Source organism: Sesamum indicum, linkage group LG6 (genome assembly GCF_000512975.1).
Source record: "Sesamum indicum cultivar Zhongzhi No. 13 linkage group LG6, S_indicum_v1.0, whole genome shotgun sequence".
Classification (NCBI taxonomy): Eukaryota; Viridiplantae; Streptophyta; class Magnoliopsida; order Lamiales; family Pedaliaceae; genus Sesamum; species Sesamum indicum.
Window position 1 is genome coordinate 2,922,383 of NC_026150.1, and position 16,071 is coordinate 2,938,453.

The following is a 16,071-nucleotide window of genomic DNA, read 5'->3' on the forward strand; positions in this document are numbered from 1 at the left end:
GGCAGGGATGGGCTTTGTGGGCCGCACTTCACAATCCGGATGTGGGGGTCCAACAAGGAGTGGGTGACGTTACTCGCCACGCTCAATTTGGGGCTTCCACTCCACGTGGTCACCCGGTCACTCATCCTACTCAGCTTTTGCTACTGCCAGGTTAGCATTACATTATGCCTTATGAGATTTTTCCCCAGTTTCCTATTGGATATTGATGGGCCCATCAGAATCAGATGATGATGACATTTCACCTTCACTATTTATAAAAAAATACACACCCACCAAATATAAGACTGAAGTTCCGGCGACAAATTTGAGATCATATATCGAATGTGTTAGTATTTATCTTATGGAATATGTTATTATTGTTAGTCGTAATTATGTATTGATTGAATCGATATATTATTAAAATATACACAGTTTGGTCTCCATTTCATTACATAACGTTTCAGAAAAAGACATTAAAGAACTGATTAAGAAGCAAGACGACAGTGCTTATCACCCGTTTTGTAATAATGGGCGATGATTGACACAAACATATGGTGTTATCTCAAATCAAGTTGCAGTTTTTGGTATCTTTGTTGAAGTTATTATTCAAAAAAGCAACAGAAATGAACAATAGGAAAACAGAATAAATATAAGAATCATTTTTCTGGTGAGTTTCGTAATTCAGAGTATTAAATAAAATCATAATTTGGAATACCCACAAAAGGAAAAAAAGTAATCTTAAAAAAATAAAATTAACCCCACTATGATTCTTTAATGAATTGCATAATTAAAATAATAGAGGGAGACTTTGTGTTATGATTTGGGGATGGGGCCATTGAAGAAGTCATTAATTCCCACCAGCCGTCACATGCGCCTTTCATGAGTCATCGGTACTTCCTCTATTTAAAGCCCCTCCAATCCACCATCTCCCTCATTCCGAACAAACTTCAACAACTCTCTCTCTCTCTCTCTTACAACATCTTCTTTCTTGCACTGAAATTTGCAAATTCCTGTAAACAAAACCAAGAATCGTACCCTTCTGAACCTACATTTTCGACAGCAAGAATGTTTAGTTTTGCAGATACTGATATGTTTTCCCGCAGATGTGTTTGGGTGAATGGGCCTGTCATTGTCGGAGCTGGGCCGTCGGGACTGGCGGTGGCAGCAGGACTGAGGGAACAGGGCGTGCCATTCGTGGTTCTTGAGAGAGCGGATTGCATTGCGTCTCTGTGGCAAAAGCGGACTTATGATCGCTTGAAGCTTCATCTGCCTAAACAGTTTTGCCAGCTGCCCAAATTCCCGTTCCCTGATCACTACCCTGAGTATCCCACCAAGAGGCAATTCATCGAGTACCTGGAGTCGTACGCCAGGCACTTCGACATCAACCCGCAGTTCAACGAGTGCGTGCAGTCGGCTAAGTACGACCAAGTGTGCCGTTTGTGGAGGGTGAAGACTGTTTCTCCCGACGGTTCTGAAGTTGAGTACATCTGCCAGTGGCTTGTGGTGGCGACCGGCGAAAATGCGGAGCGTGTGGTCCCGGAAATTGACGGGTTGAAGGAGTTTGGTGGAGAAGTGATCCATGCTTGTGATTACAAGTCTGGTGAGAATTACAAGGGAAAGAAAGTTCTTGTTGTGGGGTGTGGGAATTCAGGCATGGAAGTCTCTCTTGATCTTTGCAACCATGAGGCTAAGCCTGCTATGGTTGTTCGAAGCTCGGTAAGTATTTGTATAAATTACAGAATTTGATTTAAAGAGTTTTTAGTAACCAAAGAGTTTAGGTGCTAATGGGATTGCCCTTTGCTATTTCAGGTTCATGTATTGCCAAGAGAGATATTTGGGAAGTCAACATTTGAGTTGGCGATGTTCATGCTAAAATGGCTACCATTGTGGCTTGTGGACAAGATTATGCTGGTGTTGGCATGGATGATTCTTGGAAACATTCAGAAATACGGGCTGAAGAGGCCGTCGACCGGCCCATTGGAGCTGAAGAACACTCAAGGAAAAACCCCTGTTCTAGACATTGGTGCACTTGAAAAGATCAGATCCAGGGAAATTCAAGTGGTGCCCGGAATCAGGAGGTTTTCTTGTGGTATGGTGGAGCTTGTTAACGGCGAAAAGCTTGAAATCGATTCAGTCGTGTTGGCAACTGGATACCGCAGCAATGTACCTTACTGGCTGCAGGTGAGACGATGGTTCCAATTCTTATAAAAATGTAGATCACTAGTTAAAAGGAACAGAAGCTGTTCTTGATGTTCTTACTTGAATACAAGACTGATGTGTTCTTGATTGGTTATGTACAGGAAACTGAATTCTTCTCCAAGAATGGCTTCCCCAACGCTCCGTTCCCAAACGGGTGGAAAGGAAAGGCTGGACTCTACGCCGTTGGATTCACAAGGAGAGGGCTGTCTGGTGCATCTGCTGATGCCATGAAAATATCACAAGATATTGCCAAAGTTTGGAAGGATGATTTGAAGCAGAAAAAGCAGAAAGTCCCCACTCACAGAAGATGCATTTCGACCTTCTGATCACAAAAAGGGGGGCCTCAAAGTTCTTGCACAGCTTCTATTCTTTCCTTGTAAATTTTGTCAAAACCTTATACACAAATTATACAGAACAACGTAAAAATCATACAAAGAAAAGCAGATAGCATAGAGACCAGCCCTCTCCATAAAAAGCCCAAATTTTGAATTGTTGGGCATTTTCCATACTGAGGATGATGAGGCTTTTTTCCTCTCCATTTTTACTACTGACTGTTGTAGAAAGAGATGTACAATTGTGACTGATCAATTTGCAATGAAAAAAAGTCCCTTTTTCTCCATTCCTGATCTTGTAATCTTCTACTGCATTAGACAGCTATTTGACTTATCCCTTTTCTATCGAAAACGACTGTTTGTTTACCATCAAGCGACTATCACCGGCTATTCCCTGATAAGATCGACTCATCGAACAGGAGGAATGTCTCTACAGTGCAGTTGTTTTCAACTGGAAAATTCCCTTCAAATACTGGTCATTCACATAAAAAAGTTGTAACCATGTTTAGGGAAACATTACTATTCCTCCTTCATTATTTTCATTCCCCATCCAAGAACCACACTTTTCCAGAAAGGAAAGATGGTCCAGCATTTTATCACCAACTTGCACATCTAACATCATCTGAATGGGCTGTGCAATTAGTGCTTGTTCTTTCACATCATTTTCATTCTAAGTTCTACTTTGATCAAGATAACGCGTCCCCTAATGACAGCGAAAATCATTTACTTTTCATTATAAAAGAATATACTCTTCAGTTTACAAATGACGATAAAATAACAAATTTACATAAACCTAGACCTATTTTACCCAGACGAGATTCGAATTCATGATCTCATGCTTGCAGTAACATAAGACGTCAACCTTAGCAGTCGGACAAAAAACTTGAAAAGTAAACTCATTTACTCTTCAAACATGCAAGTTGTGAAGTGATTTTTACATTACTCTTCAATGTGATTTGTAACAACAGATTTCATCTGTTGTGTGGAAAAATCTTGATTCACGTTATTATTATTTTTTGAGTTTGACTATCTGAAATGAATTTAATATGAAGCATTCTGTGCTGAGAAGCACATGGATAAGATTCATAATTCTCTAGGCATGGTGGGAATTTACAGTTAACTCTTCTCTGTAAAGCATGACGATGAGTAAAAATTACAGTCAGCCTAATATTCTCCGTAAAGCGCTGTTGCTCTTCAGATACAGTTCAAAAGCACTCAAAAACAGTGTTGAAATTTGAAACTGAAATGGCCCATATGGAACTAGCTGGATTTTGTATGCATTTGAAAACAGAATCCCATTTTTTCGAATTTCAAATTTCAATACGTGGGATCTCTCTTTATTTACAAAATTATTTCCAAAAAAAAAAACAAGAGAATACAGAGAGAACAGGAAGGAGAAATCTTTCAAAAAATGGCGTCGCCCGGACTCGAACCGGAGACCTTCAGTGTGTTAGACTGACGTGATAACCAACTACACCACGACACCTTTGTGTTATTTGTCTGTTTCTTTTTGATCTCTATTGGGTAAGATGTATCTAATAAATATAGATAAGCGGCTAGTTTTGCACCTATTTGTTTGTGTTTTCATTTTCAATTTTTAATGACCAAAAGAGCCTTAACATCACTTGCTTACAACTTTCCTCTAAACAAAAAAGGACCATACTGCAAAAAAGATATAACAACTAATAATTAATAATGTTGTTGTCATAGAAGCGTAATTACCATGAGAACAAAATCGGAACGTAATTACCAAATTTTCCATTTTAGTGGTCCATCACCGAATCAATCATTTGCATGTATCTAGTCGATGAAAAAGATTACGTTCCATCACCATTAAGGGTTCTAATTACTCTAAATTTTGCATCCATTTTGAGTTCTACCCTGTACTTTTTCATCTCAATCGGATATTCTTACATGAATTATCTTCATTTTAATTGAAAATCTTACACGTTAATCAGATCTGTGGTTTTCATTCAATATGAGATGATAGTACACACTCACCATCACTTTCAGAGCTCAGACAGCAACGTGACTGAATAGCAAAAACTCAAACATGTTAACATACAAAATTCTATCCACTGCACTCAAACAAGTGCACAGCCACAGACATCATTTACTCCTCAATCTTCTCAAGACACAACCTAAGTGAAAAACAACCCACATGGTTCTCCCATGCCATGAATCAAGAATGACCCAAAACCCCTCTGACTTCACATTTGCCTTCAATTCTCTGTCCTTTCTCTACTTTGGCTCTGGTGTCTGCTGCTCCTTCGGACATCCCCAGCCCATGTTTGCAGAACACCACATGGACTTGCACTTCTTAGGTTTGTTCCTCCTGGGAATTCTTGGGTCCAGTCTGCAGTTTGTGTCTGTCTCCGTCCTGGGAAATAATAGTCCAGATCAAGTTTAATTGATTTGAGCCAATTATATGGTAAGTACAATACACTTCGGTGTAATTGGTGTATAATTTCAAAAAAGTGACGAATCACATATCAAGTATATCATACTTAACTTGTGATTGATTTGATTCGACCAAATTTAATTTGAATAAAAAATTTTCATTTGACACACAATAATTACGTAGAGTTGGATGTTGGATGTTGGATGACCCTTTCTAGAATAGTGGGCTTGTTTTAGGTTGTAGTAACTAGTATGCAATCCACCTATCACAACATTGCTTTTCTACATATGTTCATGATCAAAACAAGTTCCTTCTTTCAGACACATTCACAATATGTCAAAACGATTTCCTAACAATCGTCTAGTGTAATTGAGAAACTCATCGGCCGTAGACATGATAAACAACATTTCCAAATGTACGTGTCTTGTGCTTGACTTTTTGGTTGTTCTAACACATATTTTACAACAGTGTCTCAAGAACTAAACCCATTATTATCATCAAACACCGTTACAAAATATTTCTTTTCTTGGAAACTCATTATATAATTGCACTTTGACCTAATTACATGAATCATGTGAAGCAATAACAAATACTTGATCAATGTAATGAGTTGAGATGTTGGAAAAACACAGAAGCTGGGCTTGTCAGAAATGAGACGTTGATGTCTTATACACATACATCTAATCTAATCATATGAAAGCAACAATAGATTGGGTAACATCCAAATCCAAGTTCTTGGTTTCCATGAACTAGACAACCTATGCAACACATGAGCTGGAGATGCTCCATGTCCTTTCTCACTCACAGGTGTTTGATTCTTATCTCAGTCAGCTATACATACATGTTAGAAAGAATTCAAAAAGCAGGTTAAAATTTTAATCCAATTATAACACTGTCATTGCATTATTGGCAGGGGGGTTTCTGCAAGAATTAAGGCATTTTCAGGTATAATGATCTGATGCCATTAGAGGAATCAAAATTGCAAGGTGGGGAAGATGCATGAATTGACCTGGAGAGTTGAGACTGATCATCAGATCTCCACCCCAGATGGGGAAAGCAGCACCTTAAATGCCATTTTTCAATATGTTTCTGACATGTTTGCTCCTGTATAATTGATTGTCTGATTTTTTTTAAAACTAGCCAAAATTCAAGATATTAACATAGGAAAAAGTTCAAAATTTTCTCTTCACTTTTGTCTTTTTCTTTCTTTTAATGGCAAAAAATAAAAGGGATGATAAAAAACATTTTCAATGTGGCTTACAAATCCTTCAGTGTCCCATTGTGCAGTTTTGTCCTAATGCGTCTCTCCAAGAGAGGACGTTTTACCCACAACCAATTCTCTAATGGGTTATTGTTCGCTTTGACTTCAGTTCTATAAGAAGGAGTTGTACGGTTTTATTATATTAAAGCGCCTCGTTAGGAAAATGATGCCTTAAAACTTATATAAATCGCACAATCTCTACATCAGGAATCGATATAGAACACTTCCTTATATCAATATCAATCAATCTATTTAATTATGATGATCTCAGTTCTTTAGTACCCACATATGATAAACATATCACCATAGTCCCACTAACATATGAAACAGATAGAAACTATTTCTCATAATTATATTATGGTTTATATTTAAATAGATTCGACACGTCTTTTGGGCTTGACTAAGAATGAGTTTTGGGACACCTGTAATTGTAACAAATATTATTGGGTCCATTTTGGAAAAGTAAAGGGCCAATTTTCTTACTTGTGAAGGGCTGATGTAGCCCATGGTAGAATATATGTAGTCCAGAATAGATTTTGAGCCTATAACTGCATATTATGGGCCGAGGAGTTTGGGCTGAGAGACTTGCCATTGTTGTCAATGGGAACAATTTAAACACGCAGCTCTAATCTTACTTAAACTAAATTCTTGCCTTTGTACTCATTACAAATTAAAAAAAAAATTGATTAAATTACCTTTATAATTGTTAAGATATATCTTTAATATGTATTAACACATAAAGAAGTATGAGAGTAACTTGATCATAAAAAAATTTATCTGATTTGCGATAAATCAGTAATAAGTCAATTGAGGGATATAGAATTTTTTGTTAATATCAGAAAATAGGGAGACTTATTTGTTAGACAGAACAAACTTTAAGTATGCTAGATATAATGTCTTAAATTATAAGAATTTTATGTGTAATTATACTAAATTTTATGAGAGTAGAATAAAAGTTAAAATCTGCCACAATTAATTTTAATTAATCATTGGTTCTGTTTATTTTTTTCTTGATAAGTACTCCCACCAAATTTCGCTAACTTTCTTAATTCTTACACGCCAGACTAACGTTAAAGTTTAAACCCCACACTACACTTCAATAATTGAACTGGCCGGAAAAGAAAACCCCCGAGAAGGCAAGCGGAAAAAGGGCTTCGAAATTCAGCACCGTTTCTTGGTAATGGCATCCATGGCGGCCACGTCTCGCTTAACGATTAGGAGCTTTGAATCCGTTTCTCTCCCCCCTCATTCTTCTTCTCTTCTCCGCACACAAATTTCCTCTGTTTCTTTCGCGCCCAAACGTTTTTCGGTTTATTACACTGGAAGAAGGAATGTGGGTCTGGTAAGGATTCGGGCCATGTGCTCGGATTCATCCGGGTCCGGATTGGAAGAGGATGTTAAGAAGACTATTGGTGAAAACCCGGTTGTGGTTTACTCCAAAACATGGTGTTCGTGAGTGTTCTATGGACAGTTTATTTGCTCTGTTTTGTTGAATGATTGTTGGGTGTTTGATGATTGGATTGTGTGGTTGTGTTGTGGGTTTCTTGAATTTCTGTTGGTTTTAGGTACTCCTCGGAGGTGAAATCCTTGTTCAAGAGACTTGGTGTGAACCCGCATGTTGTTGAATTGGACCAATTAGGTATGTTTTAATCCGTGTTTTGCTTTCTTGGTCATAGGTTTGGTTGTGCAACCTGACATATTTGTTGATTGGGAGAAGAATATGTGTATATTGGTGGTCGGAAATTATATGATTGTAGAACATTCATCAAGAGAAAACAACTGCGCTAATCGTGTGTTGGCTTTTTGATGTCCTTATTGCTTGCCAAAGAAAGAATGTTGGTGATGGTTCTTGAGAATAGTTGAAAACTTGAGTTATCAATGAACAATTGTTGCCGTCTAGATTCTAAGATATTTCCTATTGGGAAAGGGATGCAATATTTAGTTAGCAAATAGTATTATCCGAGATGTTTGATATATCGATCGATTCTATGACCTCTTTGGTGTTCTTTTGCACGTGAGGAAGATTACAAGTTAGTTGTAATCCGAAGCTTAAAAGACAATTTGTACTTATCAATTTAGCTGACAACGTCTGTTTTGGAGGATTGCTTTGTTTATACAAAGTGGAACATTAAAGCATCACTGAATTGATCCTGCGTTCGATATGGTCAGTGTTAGAGTTAAAAATAACGAGATGCTTGAAAGAGAGTAATGTTGTGGAAAAGAATGGTGAATTTAATTTAGTATCTTTTACATGAAACCTCTCTCGTTTTCAGGTTCTCAAGGATCAGAACTGCAGAAGACTTTGGAGTCGCTCACTGGACAACGTACCGTTCCCAATGTTTTCATAGGTAAAGAACATGCTTTGTGGTTCTATTTCATTTATGTATCTACAATAAAGCTTCAGATGTTCGTGTTGGATTTGCAACATAAAGCTGCTTGTGCTTTTATGCTTGACACCGGCTAGTAGACATGTTCACAAAAGGAAGTGCAGGCTGGACCAACATCTCTCTACACATCATTCGTGACACTGATTAATGGAAGATTAATTTTGATAAAAATAGGAATATCAAGTTTTTCGATAGAGGAATACTCACTCAAACACTCTGTCCCGGATGCTGCATTGCTCTTGTTCCTTTACGGGATGTTCCAGAATATACTCCATTTCCTAAAAATAATTTGTCATTTAAAACAATGATGGGACACCACTAACTATTACAACAGCATAGTTTTATGTGTACATTTACGACCAAAGCTAGTTGAACTCTCACCTAAAGTTTCATATCAGGTCAAACTAACGACGCTTATGTAGGATGTAGGAATACCATATTGCTGGTTCATAATCAGTTTCTTATTTATAGTTGCACTATTACATAATACTCATTTTATAGTATATTAATTAAAATCGGACTTCAGCTAATATTGGATTTTCACGACAGGCAGCAAGCATATTGGTGGTTGTTCAGGTACTGCTTTTAAGAACATTATCCTCGTCCTCAAGAGTTCTATTGTGGCAAAACATTCTAGCCCGTCTTCTTTGAAAAACGAACATTACCCTCATGATTCTTATGTTTTTGGTACAGATACTGTGAAGCTACATCAACAAGGGAAACTTGAATCGTTGCTTTCAGAGGCTGGAGCTGTGAAATCAGAGAGCTAGACTTTTGAGTGCTATTATCAGTTGATATTGCGCCACTTCTACACCGATTATTTCAGACTACTACGAGATATGCAACCTTTCTCCTCGTTTATATACATTTACATATATCCATGTATATCTTGTCGAGTTAATAAAAATACGTCATCGGTTTCTGCATCGATTTGTATTTGCTTCTTGTACGAGTGAGCGTATCTCGGTGAACACACTGATTCTGTGGTGTTATAATGCAGAATTCTTCCATGTCTTTGTGTTGATTTATGAGAATTAATGCGATCTATTACAGTGTGAAAAAGGACAAAATTGTCAACATAGGATTAAATTTGTCAAAAAAGTACCAGATGTGAGATGTTCAACACCAAAGTCGTCAAGAAAAAGGAGTAAATGTGTAAATAGAGTAAGTTGGAGGACCAAAAGTGCTAACAACCTAAGTTATGGATCAAAAACGTAATTTTGCTTAGTTTTAATATTATTTGGACCAATGGATAAATAGTTTCCTAGTTTTGTATGCTCTTCTGTTTTGTCACTGGGATAGGTAGTGTAATTGGACGGTTCGGTTTGAAATGGGTTTATGGACTCAAGACCCGGTTCATACTTGAATAGGTTTTTGGAAAACTTCGATAAGGTTTGTATAATAACATGTAAATCTTTTGTGATTTAAGAAATTATATCTAGTATTCCAGACGTATGTGTCCGTTCAATAAGTAGATTCTTTTGTTGGTCAAAATTTATGGAATGTGCCGATATCCGTCAAAAAGTTGAATGGAAATTCATATTTACCTGATGATTTATTATTGACTTGTTGCAGGTCAAACAAATCTTTTCTGATCAAACTATCTATGTAAAGGTGAAGATGTATCTCTTCACATGCATTAACATTTGAAGATGTATAAGGGTGTTGGTCATAAAAAATTTATCTGCTGCAATAAGATAGTAATCAGTCGGATTAAATATAGATTTTCATCCATTTTGTTTGCTAATATTTTTATCAACGGAGGGATTTATTTATTGGACGAAAATACATTTAGAATTTTGGATATAATTTTTTAAATTATAAAATATTTGTGCGTAATTATACCAAACTAATAAGAGAGGACGGTGTAATCCCTAAGTCTTTTGTGGATTGGACTAGTAAGACATAATAGACCCGTTTTTTAATTTTATAAGTATTTTTTTGTAATTTTAATAAATAACATCACTGTATTTTTTGAACATGAGAAAAATTATACTATTAATAAATAGTTAACAGTTCACTAAATTATAAGTGCATGTTTTAGTTTCTAAAAATATTAAGAATTTCGAACATATTTACTACTTTATTTTTTTATATAGCATATATAATATTACACGATAAATAAATTTAAAAGACATTTTAATCAGATCAAATTCAAATTCAAAAATTAAATTTGAGATTCATTTCAAGGCTCGATAATATGTTAGGTTTGGAATTTAACTCGAACCCATTGTTATTCCTAGTATAGAAACACATTTGGTTGGCAATTAATATCGAATTTTTGTTTTAATTTTCATTTCTTTCTCGCGGTTCTATTTCTAAATTTAAATGAAACATAAGAGGAATTAATCCATCTTATTATATTTGGATTGATATATATATATATATATATTGTCCGTTATAGCTTCGATCATATAGAGAGAACAATATGTTAGATCGAACAACACGATTTTGTCTTATTATAGTGCCCTCTACACCATTAGTTCCCAAATGAAGAGTTTGGGACGAGTTCATAGCCTCATTCCTACAGATGACGTTAAATGATGTGACTTTTTATGACATGTTCATTATCCCGTTATGTAATTATTGTATGCTCTAACTTTGTTCCTATATGGAGGAACCACACAATTTTGCATTAGGCGTTTCATTAGTAAAATGGGCATTAGGGCTTATGAGTCGCCTAAACTCCTCATTTGCCTATTATTATGGATTTCAAATTTTAAAAAAATCAACATCGTTTTATTCTAAAATCTAAATTTGAAAAATATTAATTTTTAAAAAAAAAAGAATGAAAGAATTCAAAATTATTTTTTAATTATTTCAAATTTAGAACCATGACTCCAAATCAAAAAGAAAAAATGAATTGAGATAGAGCGTGGCTGCATAGAGATCATCCAGAAAAGAAAACCCCGAAACTCGAATTTCCAACCCATGAATAACAGCCTCAAATTATAGGCTGCAAACACTTTGGACAGCTGTAACCACCACCACCACCACCCTCTGCTGCTGCTGCTTGGCGGTTGCCCTGCCATGGCCGCGGTGGCGTGGCTCTCCACTGTTATAATTGACTGCCCCAGTTGCAGCCGCACCGTTAAACGCCTCGGTTTTTCCCGCCAAATCAATGGCCTTAGGCACAACTTCGCGGTAACCGGTGTCAACTCCGTGCGACGCCGGAAAAGTCGAGCTTCAACCACCATCACCTGCTTCGCATCCAATGGACCCTCTCCGTCGGAGATCAGGTCCCTTATTTTTTCAACTCTTATATCAATTCAAACTAGTGATGTTTTTTGACAGAAGACCGGCATTATTTGCTAATTGGTGCAGTTTCTTTTATTTGGATTCTTCAATCGCGTGCTATCTGATTATTCAGCTACCTGTGTGCGGTTTTCAGCACAGAAACAGAACATAATTAAGCTGTGTAGTTGGGATGCTTTTTCCGTTTTGTTCCGTTTAAACGTACTGCAAATCTAATTCTTCAAGAAGTTTTTCCGCCAAATAAGTTGTTCTTATGAGATTAATACCACATTATGATTTTTGGCAATTTTTGTTGATTGGTTAAATACTTAAGTTACATTTGGTTTGATTGGTATATTTTTATATAAATGAATGGTGTGAACGATTTTTTGCATCTTGTACTTTTCATAAGGTAAAGTTGGATAGACAAAAATAATGGCTTCGCGAAAGTGTAATTTTGTATTGTATGCTTTAGGTTTCTGTTTCTTCTTATCTCGATGAAATTTGAAGCTTTAAAATGTTCAGTTGAAGTTTCTCTTGCACTATTGAATCTTCTTCCCTTGTGCAGAACTGTAACTCGACCAATTTCTCTATCATTTATTTTGTTGATGTACATTTCTAGTCATAGTATAGGACAAACAGAATGTAGATCATACGACTGAAACCAAATGTCAATACTATTTACCATCATGTGGGAGGTTCATACCAAGATCTGTTGTATTAAAGTGCCGATTGTAAACTTTCAATAATAGCTGCATACCCCCCCCCCCCCCCTGTTCCTTTTTTTCACTTTATGCATTCACCAAGTAGCATAGTTGTTAAAATTACATGACGGCTACTTTTTAAGATGTCTCGGTTTTTTGTATCTGCTTCAGATCATTCTGAGAAGTTAAACAAGAATATTAGCTGACCTCTTCTCTTCCTGTCCAAATGCTTCTGTGCTCGGGTTCTCTTTAACAAGTGAAGCCTCCTTCTAATCATTGTTTTATTTGTTATTCAGTTCTACAGCCAAAATACGAAGTGAAGTTCTCTCTCCCTTTCGCTCTGTTCGAATGTTCTTTTATCTTGCTTTTGTTGCAAGTGGTTCCCTTGGAGGATTCATAGCCTTCACACAACTACTTGGTGCCCTGGCGAATTCATCAAGAGCAGCTGAAGCTCCTGAAATCCTCAAGGGTCTAGGCATAGATTTAGCAGCAGTCTCTGTTTTCGCATTTCTTTATTACCGGGAGAATAACGCTAAAAATGCGCAGGTGGCCAGACTTTCAAGGGAAGAAAGTCTCTCAAATCTTAAGCTTCGTGTAGATGAGAAGAGGATTCTTCCTCTTAGTGCTTTTAGGGGAATTGCTCGCCTTGTTATCCTGGCTGGTCCTGCAGCTTTCATTGAGGAGTCCTTCAAACTCAGTCAACCTTTCTCTGAGCGTCTTCTGGAAAGAGGGGTGCTTGTTGTACCATTTACTACAGATGGAAATTCTCCTACCTTTCAGTTCGAAGAAACAGAAGAGGGAAATGAGATTAATGCAAAAAGGAAAAGGCTATGGCAGCTGGCTCCTGTTTATGCTGCTGAGTGGACCAAGTAAGTTAACCTGTAATTATGTGGATGACAAAGATGGAAATTCCGTACACTTTTCCCTATCCAGTTGTTGATTTTCCAGTTGTCATCATCACATATTCAGAAAAGGAAATGAAAAAGATTATGAGATTTCTTCTTTTGTTGTACTAACTGAAAACAGGTGGATGGATGAACAAAAGAAGCTGGCTAACATTTCTACTGAATCTCCAGTGTGAGTATCCTTAATTTTGCTCAAATATCACATGGTTCTTAGTTGCATCATCTTATATTAAATCATGCATCTCTGTCACTTAATTTACTTATTCAATGTTAATTTCTGTCTCTTTACAAAACTTTATAACGGTCGCATCTCCAATGGGGAACTTTTGAATAACTGAAATTGGTTATCAGTACATGATTAGCCATCTAGCTCTCACTGTGTAGGAAAGATTTACAAAGTATTTAAGAATGTCTGGTGAAGAAATTTTATGTCTCCATTTTCACATGAAGGTATTTGTCTCTCCGCATGGATGGTCGAGTTCGGGGTAGTGGCGTTGGTTATCCACCTTGGAATGCCTTTGTTGTGCAATTACCACCAGTAAAGGGGATATGGTCTGGTCTTCTTGATGGCATGGATGGAAGAGTGTTATAAGCATTGGAACTCTCCTCTCCTGATATATGAAAGTTGAATTTCTGCGAATTAACTCTGTCGCTAGCTCTGCATCAAAGAGCTTTGGAAACATTCACTCATATCACATCATAGAGCACAACTCCACCCCTCCCCCAACCCAATACGTCATGTAATTTACTTAGATCTCAGTTACGATCCCTCCATTAATCAGCAACACGGTTTTCTCTCATTGCTCCTGGTTTTTCTTTAAAGTAACTAGTTGCCGCGTGTGTTGTTTCTTAACATCTTGCCCCCTTTATCCTGTAAAAGATGTGGCCCGAATACTATGCATTTAATCTGCATATGCCTAAAAGAAATTATCTTTTGCTTAATTCTCACGTTGCATGTTTTCTCAATGCTTCCAGTGCACATACACTAAGTACTTGCTGGAACGATCTTAAATTTGGAACTTTGAGCAGGTTGGCACTCGGCCCTGAGGTAGTGTATATGCTGGACCTTTAACTTCTCATTTAATTTTGTTTGCGGAATTTCTTCCATCCATCTTCCGCTTAATGTCAATTAGTGTGAAATTTTGATACTTTCATCCTTTTATTCATCTTGTTATGAGTTGCAAGTTCTGGAAAGCCATTAAATAGTAAAACAGCAGAGGAAGATATATAAAAGCATAGCCCATTGATTGCAAAATGTATGATACAGATATTCATACTATACACAAGGTGTATAGCTAAAAGAGATCAAACATTTAAAAACAGAGCATAGAGGCTCATGCCACCACTTCTACTTCATCCAATGCGTAGTTGTTTGTAGATACATTAGCATAATTCACTTTGTTGAACCGCACAACCACTGGGTAGCGAGTCTTGGGATCCTGCCCACTCACAGAGATATATACACTCAGTATAAATACATACATCAACGAAATTATGTGAAAAAATTTGCACAAGAGCCTATATGTGAGAGTGTGTGTCTCACCTGGTCAACAGCAACAACTGAACCTACTCCCTTGTACCAGTATGACTCCTTCCTCAGAATTCTTACCTGATCCACATGTCGACCACATCAAGTCATTAGAAACCAATATTAGTTAACAAGCTGTTGCCTTTAGCTAATAGCACCATAGATGAATTTATCATTGAACTTCATTCATACAGTGAATTTTCTTTTCGATATTCTTCAAGAACAAAGACCTTGAAAATTGTTACCTACCTTTGAGCCTCTTGGGGGTCCAATCGGTGGTGGCTTGGCTACTTTAGGGGCTTCGCCAGCCGGTGCTTCGGTGGTGGCGGCCGCTGGTGCCGGTGTCGCCGCCTCCTCCGCTGCCCGGACCACCAGCCTAGAATATCTGTTGTTCTTGGGAGAGAAGAATAGCATGCTACTCTTAGTGGTGCTTGTGCTGGAGGTGACATTTGGTGCCACCACAAATCCACATGCAGCAGATGCCATGCTGCTTGTTGCCATGCTCTCTCTCTAAATTTCACTCTCAAATTCCCTGTGATTATACAGAACTTATTCGATGTAGAAAAGAGATAAAATTAAACAAAGTGAGAAGATTTTGAGAGGCTTTGAGTTGAGGGGATATCTTTTTCCTGGACTGGGATGACACTGAGAAAGCCATGATGTTGGTTTAGCCATTTAGAAACTGCCACTTGGCTACCATATCCCCTTCTTTCGGATAATCTCATCTCTACTCTTTTATTCTTTTTTCTTTTTTGTTTTCTCCTATAGTTTCTTGGCCTTTTCTTTTTTCACAAACCCTACACTTCCTATAATGACTTGCCAATTTTAGAGGAAATTAAGATAGGGAAAAAAAAAAGGGGCAAAATTGTTATTTCCCTAGTCAAGTATTAATGTTGTGCATTTTATAAACTAAGCAATTAGAGATTAAATATTGTTTCTTATATCTTCAGCTTTTCTTTGAAAATTTGTAAAATTCATTCATAGTTTCATAGAATTCAGTTGTGCATTTGGAGTCTGACTGAACACTCTATTCAAGTTTTTACTTACTTTTTAACATGATCTCAAACATCCCAAACGCAATGTAAGGGTGTTTAGTGTTTGATTTAAGGTGGTTCAAACTTAAAATCATTTGCAGATAGTT

The 16,071-nt window shown here is 37.0% G+C and overlaps 4 protein-coding genes and 1 non-coding gene across 5 annotated transcripts; 3 read left to right on the forward strand and 2 right to left on the reverse strand.

Annotated features, from left to right (window-relative positions):
* On the forward strand, positions 738-2,797 carry LOC105163480 (probable indole-3-pyruvate monooxygenase YUCCA5). Its single transcript, XM_011081838.2, has 3 exons — positions 738-1,695; positions 1,789-2,160; positions 2,280-2,797. The coding sequence occupies exons 1-3, from the start codon at positions 859-861 to the stop codon at positions 2,502-2,504; spliced, it is 1,434 nt and encodes a 477-aa protein (XP_011080140.1). The 5' UTR covers positions 738-858; the 3' UTR covers positions 2,505-2,797.
* On the reverse strand, positions 3,923-3,996 carry TRNAV-AAC. The gene has a single exon. It is a non-coding gene; the product is annotated as a tRNA-Val (tRNA).
* On the forward strand, positions 7,215-9,587 carry LOC105163482 (monothiol glutaredoxin-S10-like). Its single transcript, XM_011081839.2, has 5 exons — positions 7,215-7,624; positions 7,738-7,811; positions 8,446-8,520; positions 9,109-9,135; positions 9,253-9,587. The coding sequence occupies exons 1-5, from the start codon at positions 7,353-7,355 to the stop codon at positions 9,327-9,329; spliced, it is 525 nt and encodes a 174-aa protein (XP_011080141.1). The 5' UTR covers positions 7,215-7,352; the 3' UTR covers positions 9,330-9,587.
* On the forward strand, positions 11,392-14,350 carry LOC105163483 (protein LOW PSII ACCUMULATION 1, chloroplastic). Its single transcript, XM_011081840.2, has 4 exons — positions 11,392-11,798; positions 12,794-13,366; positions 13,524-13,574; positions 13,853-14,350. The coding sequence occupies exons 1-4, from the start codon at positions 11,590-11,592 to the stop codon at positions 13,992-13,994; spliced, it is 975 nt and encodes a 324-aa protein (XP_011080142.1). The 5' UTR covers positions 11,392-11,589; the 3' UTR covers positions 13,995-14,350.
* Positions 14,627-15,555, reverse strand: LOC105163484 (photosystem I reaction center subunit IV B, chloroplastic). Its single transcript, XM_011081841.2, has 3 exons — positions 15,180-15,555; positions 14,946-15,011; positions 14,627-14,841 (listed from the first exon to the last, which is right to left on the reverse strand). Exons 1-3 carry the CDS (start codon positions 15,429-15,431, stop codon positions 14,737-14,739), a joined length of 423 nt encoding a protein of 140 aa, XP_011080143.1. The 5' UTR covers positions 15,432-15,555; the 3' UTR covers positions 14,627-14,736.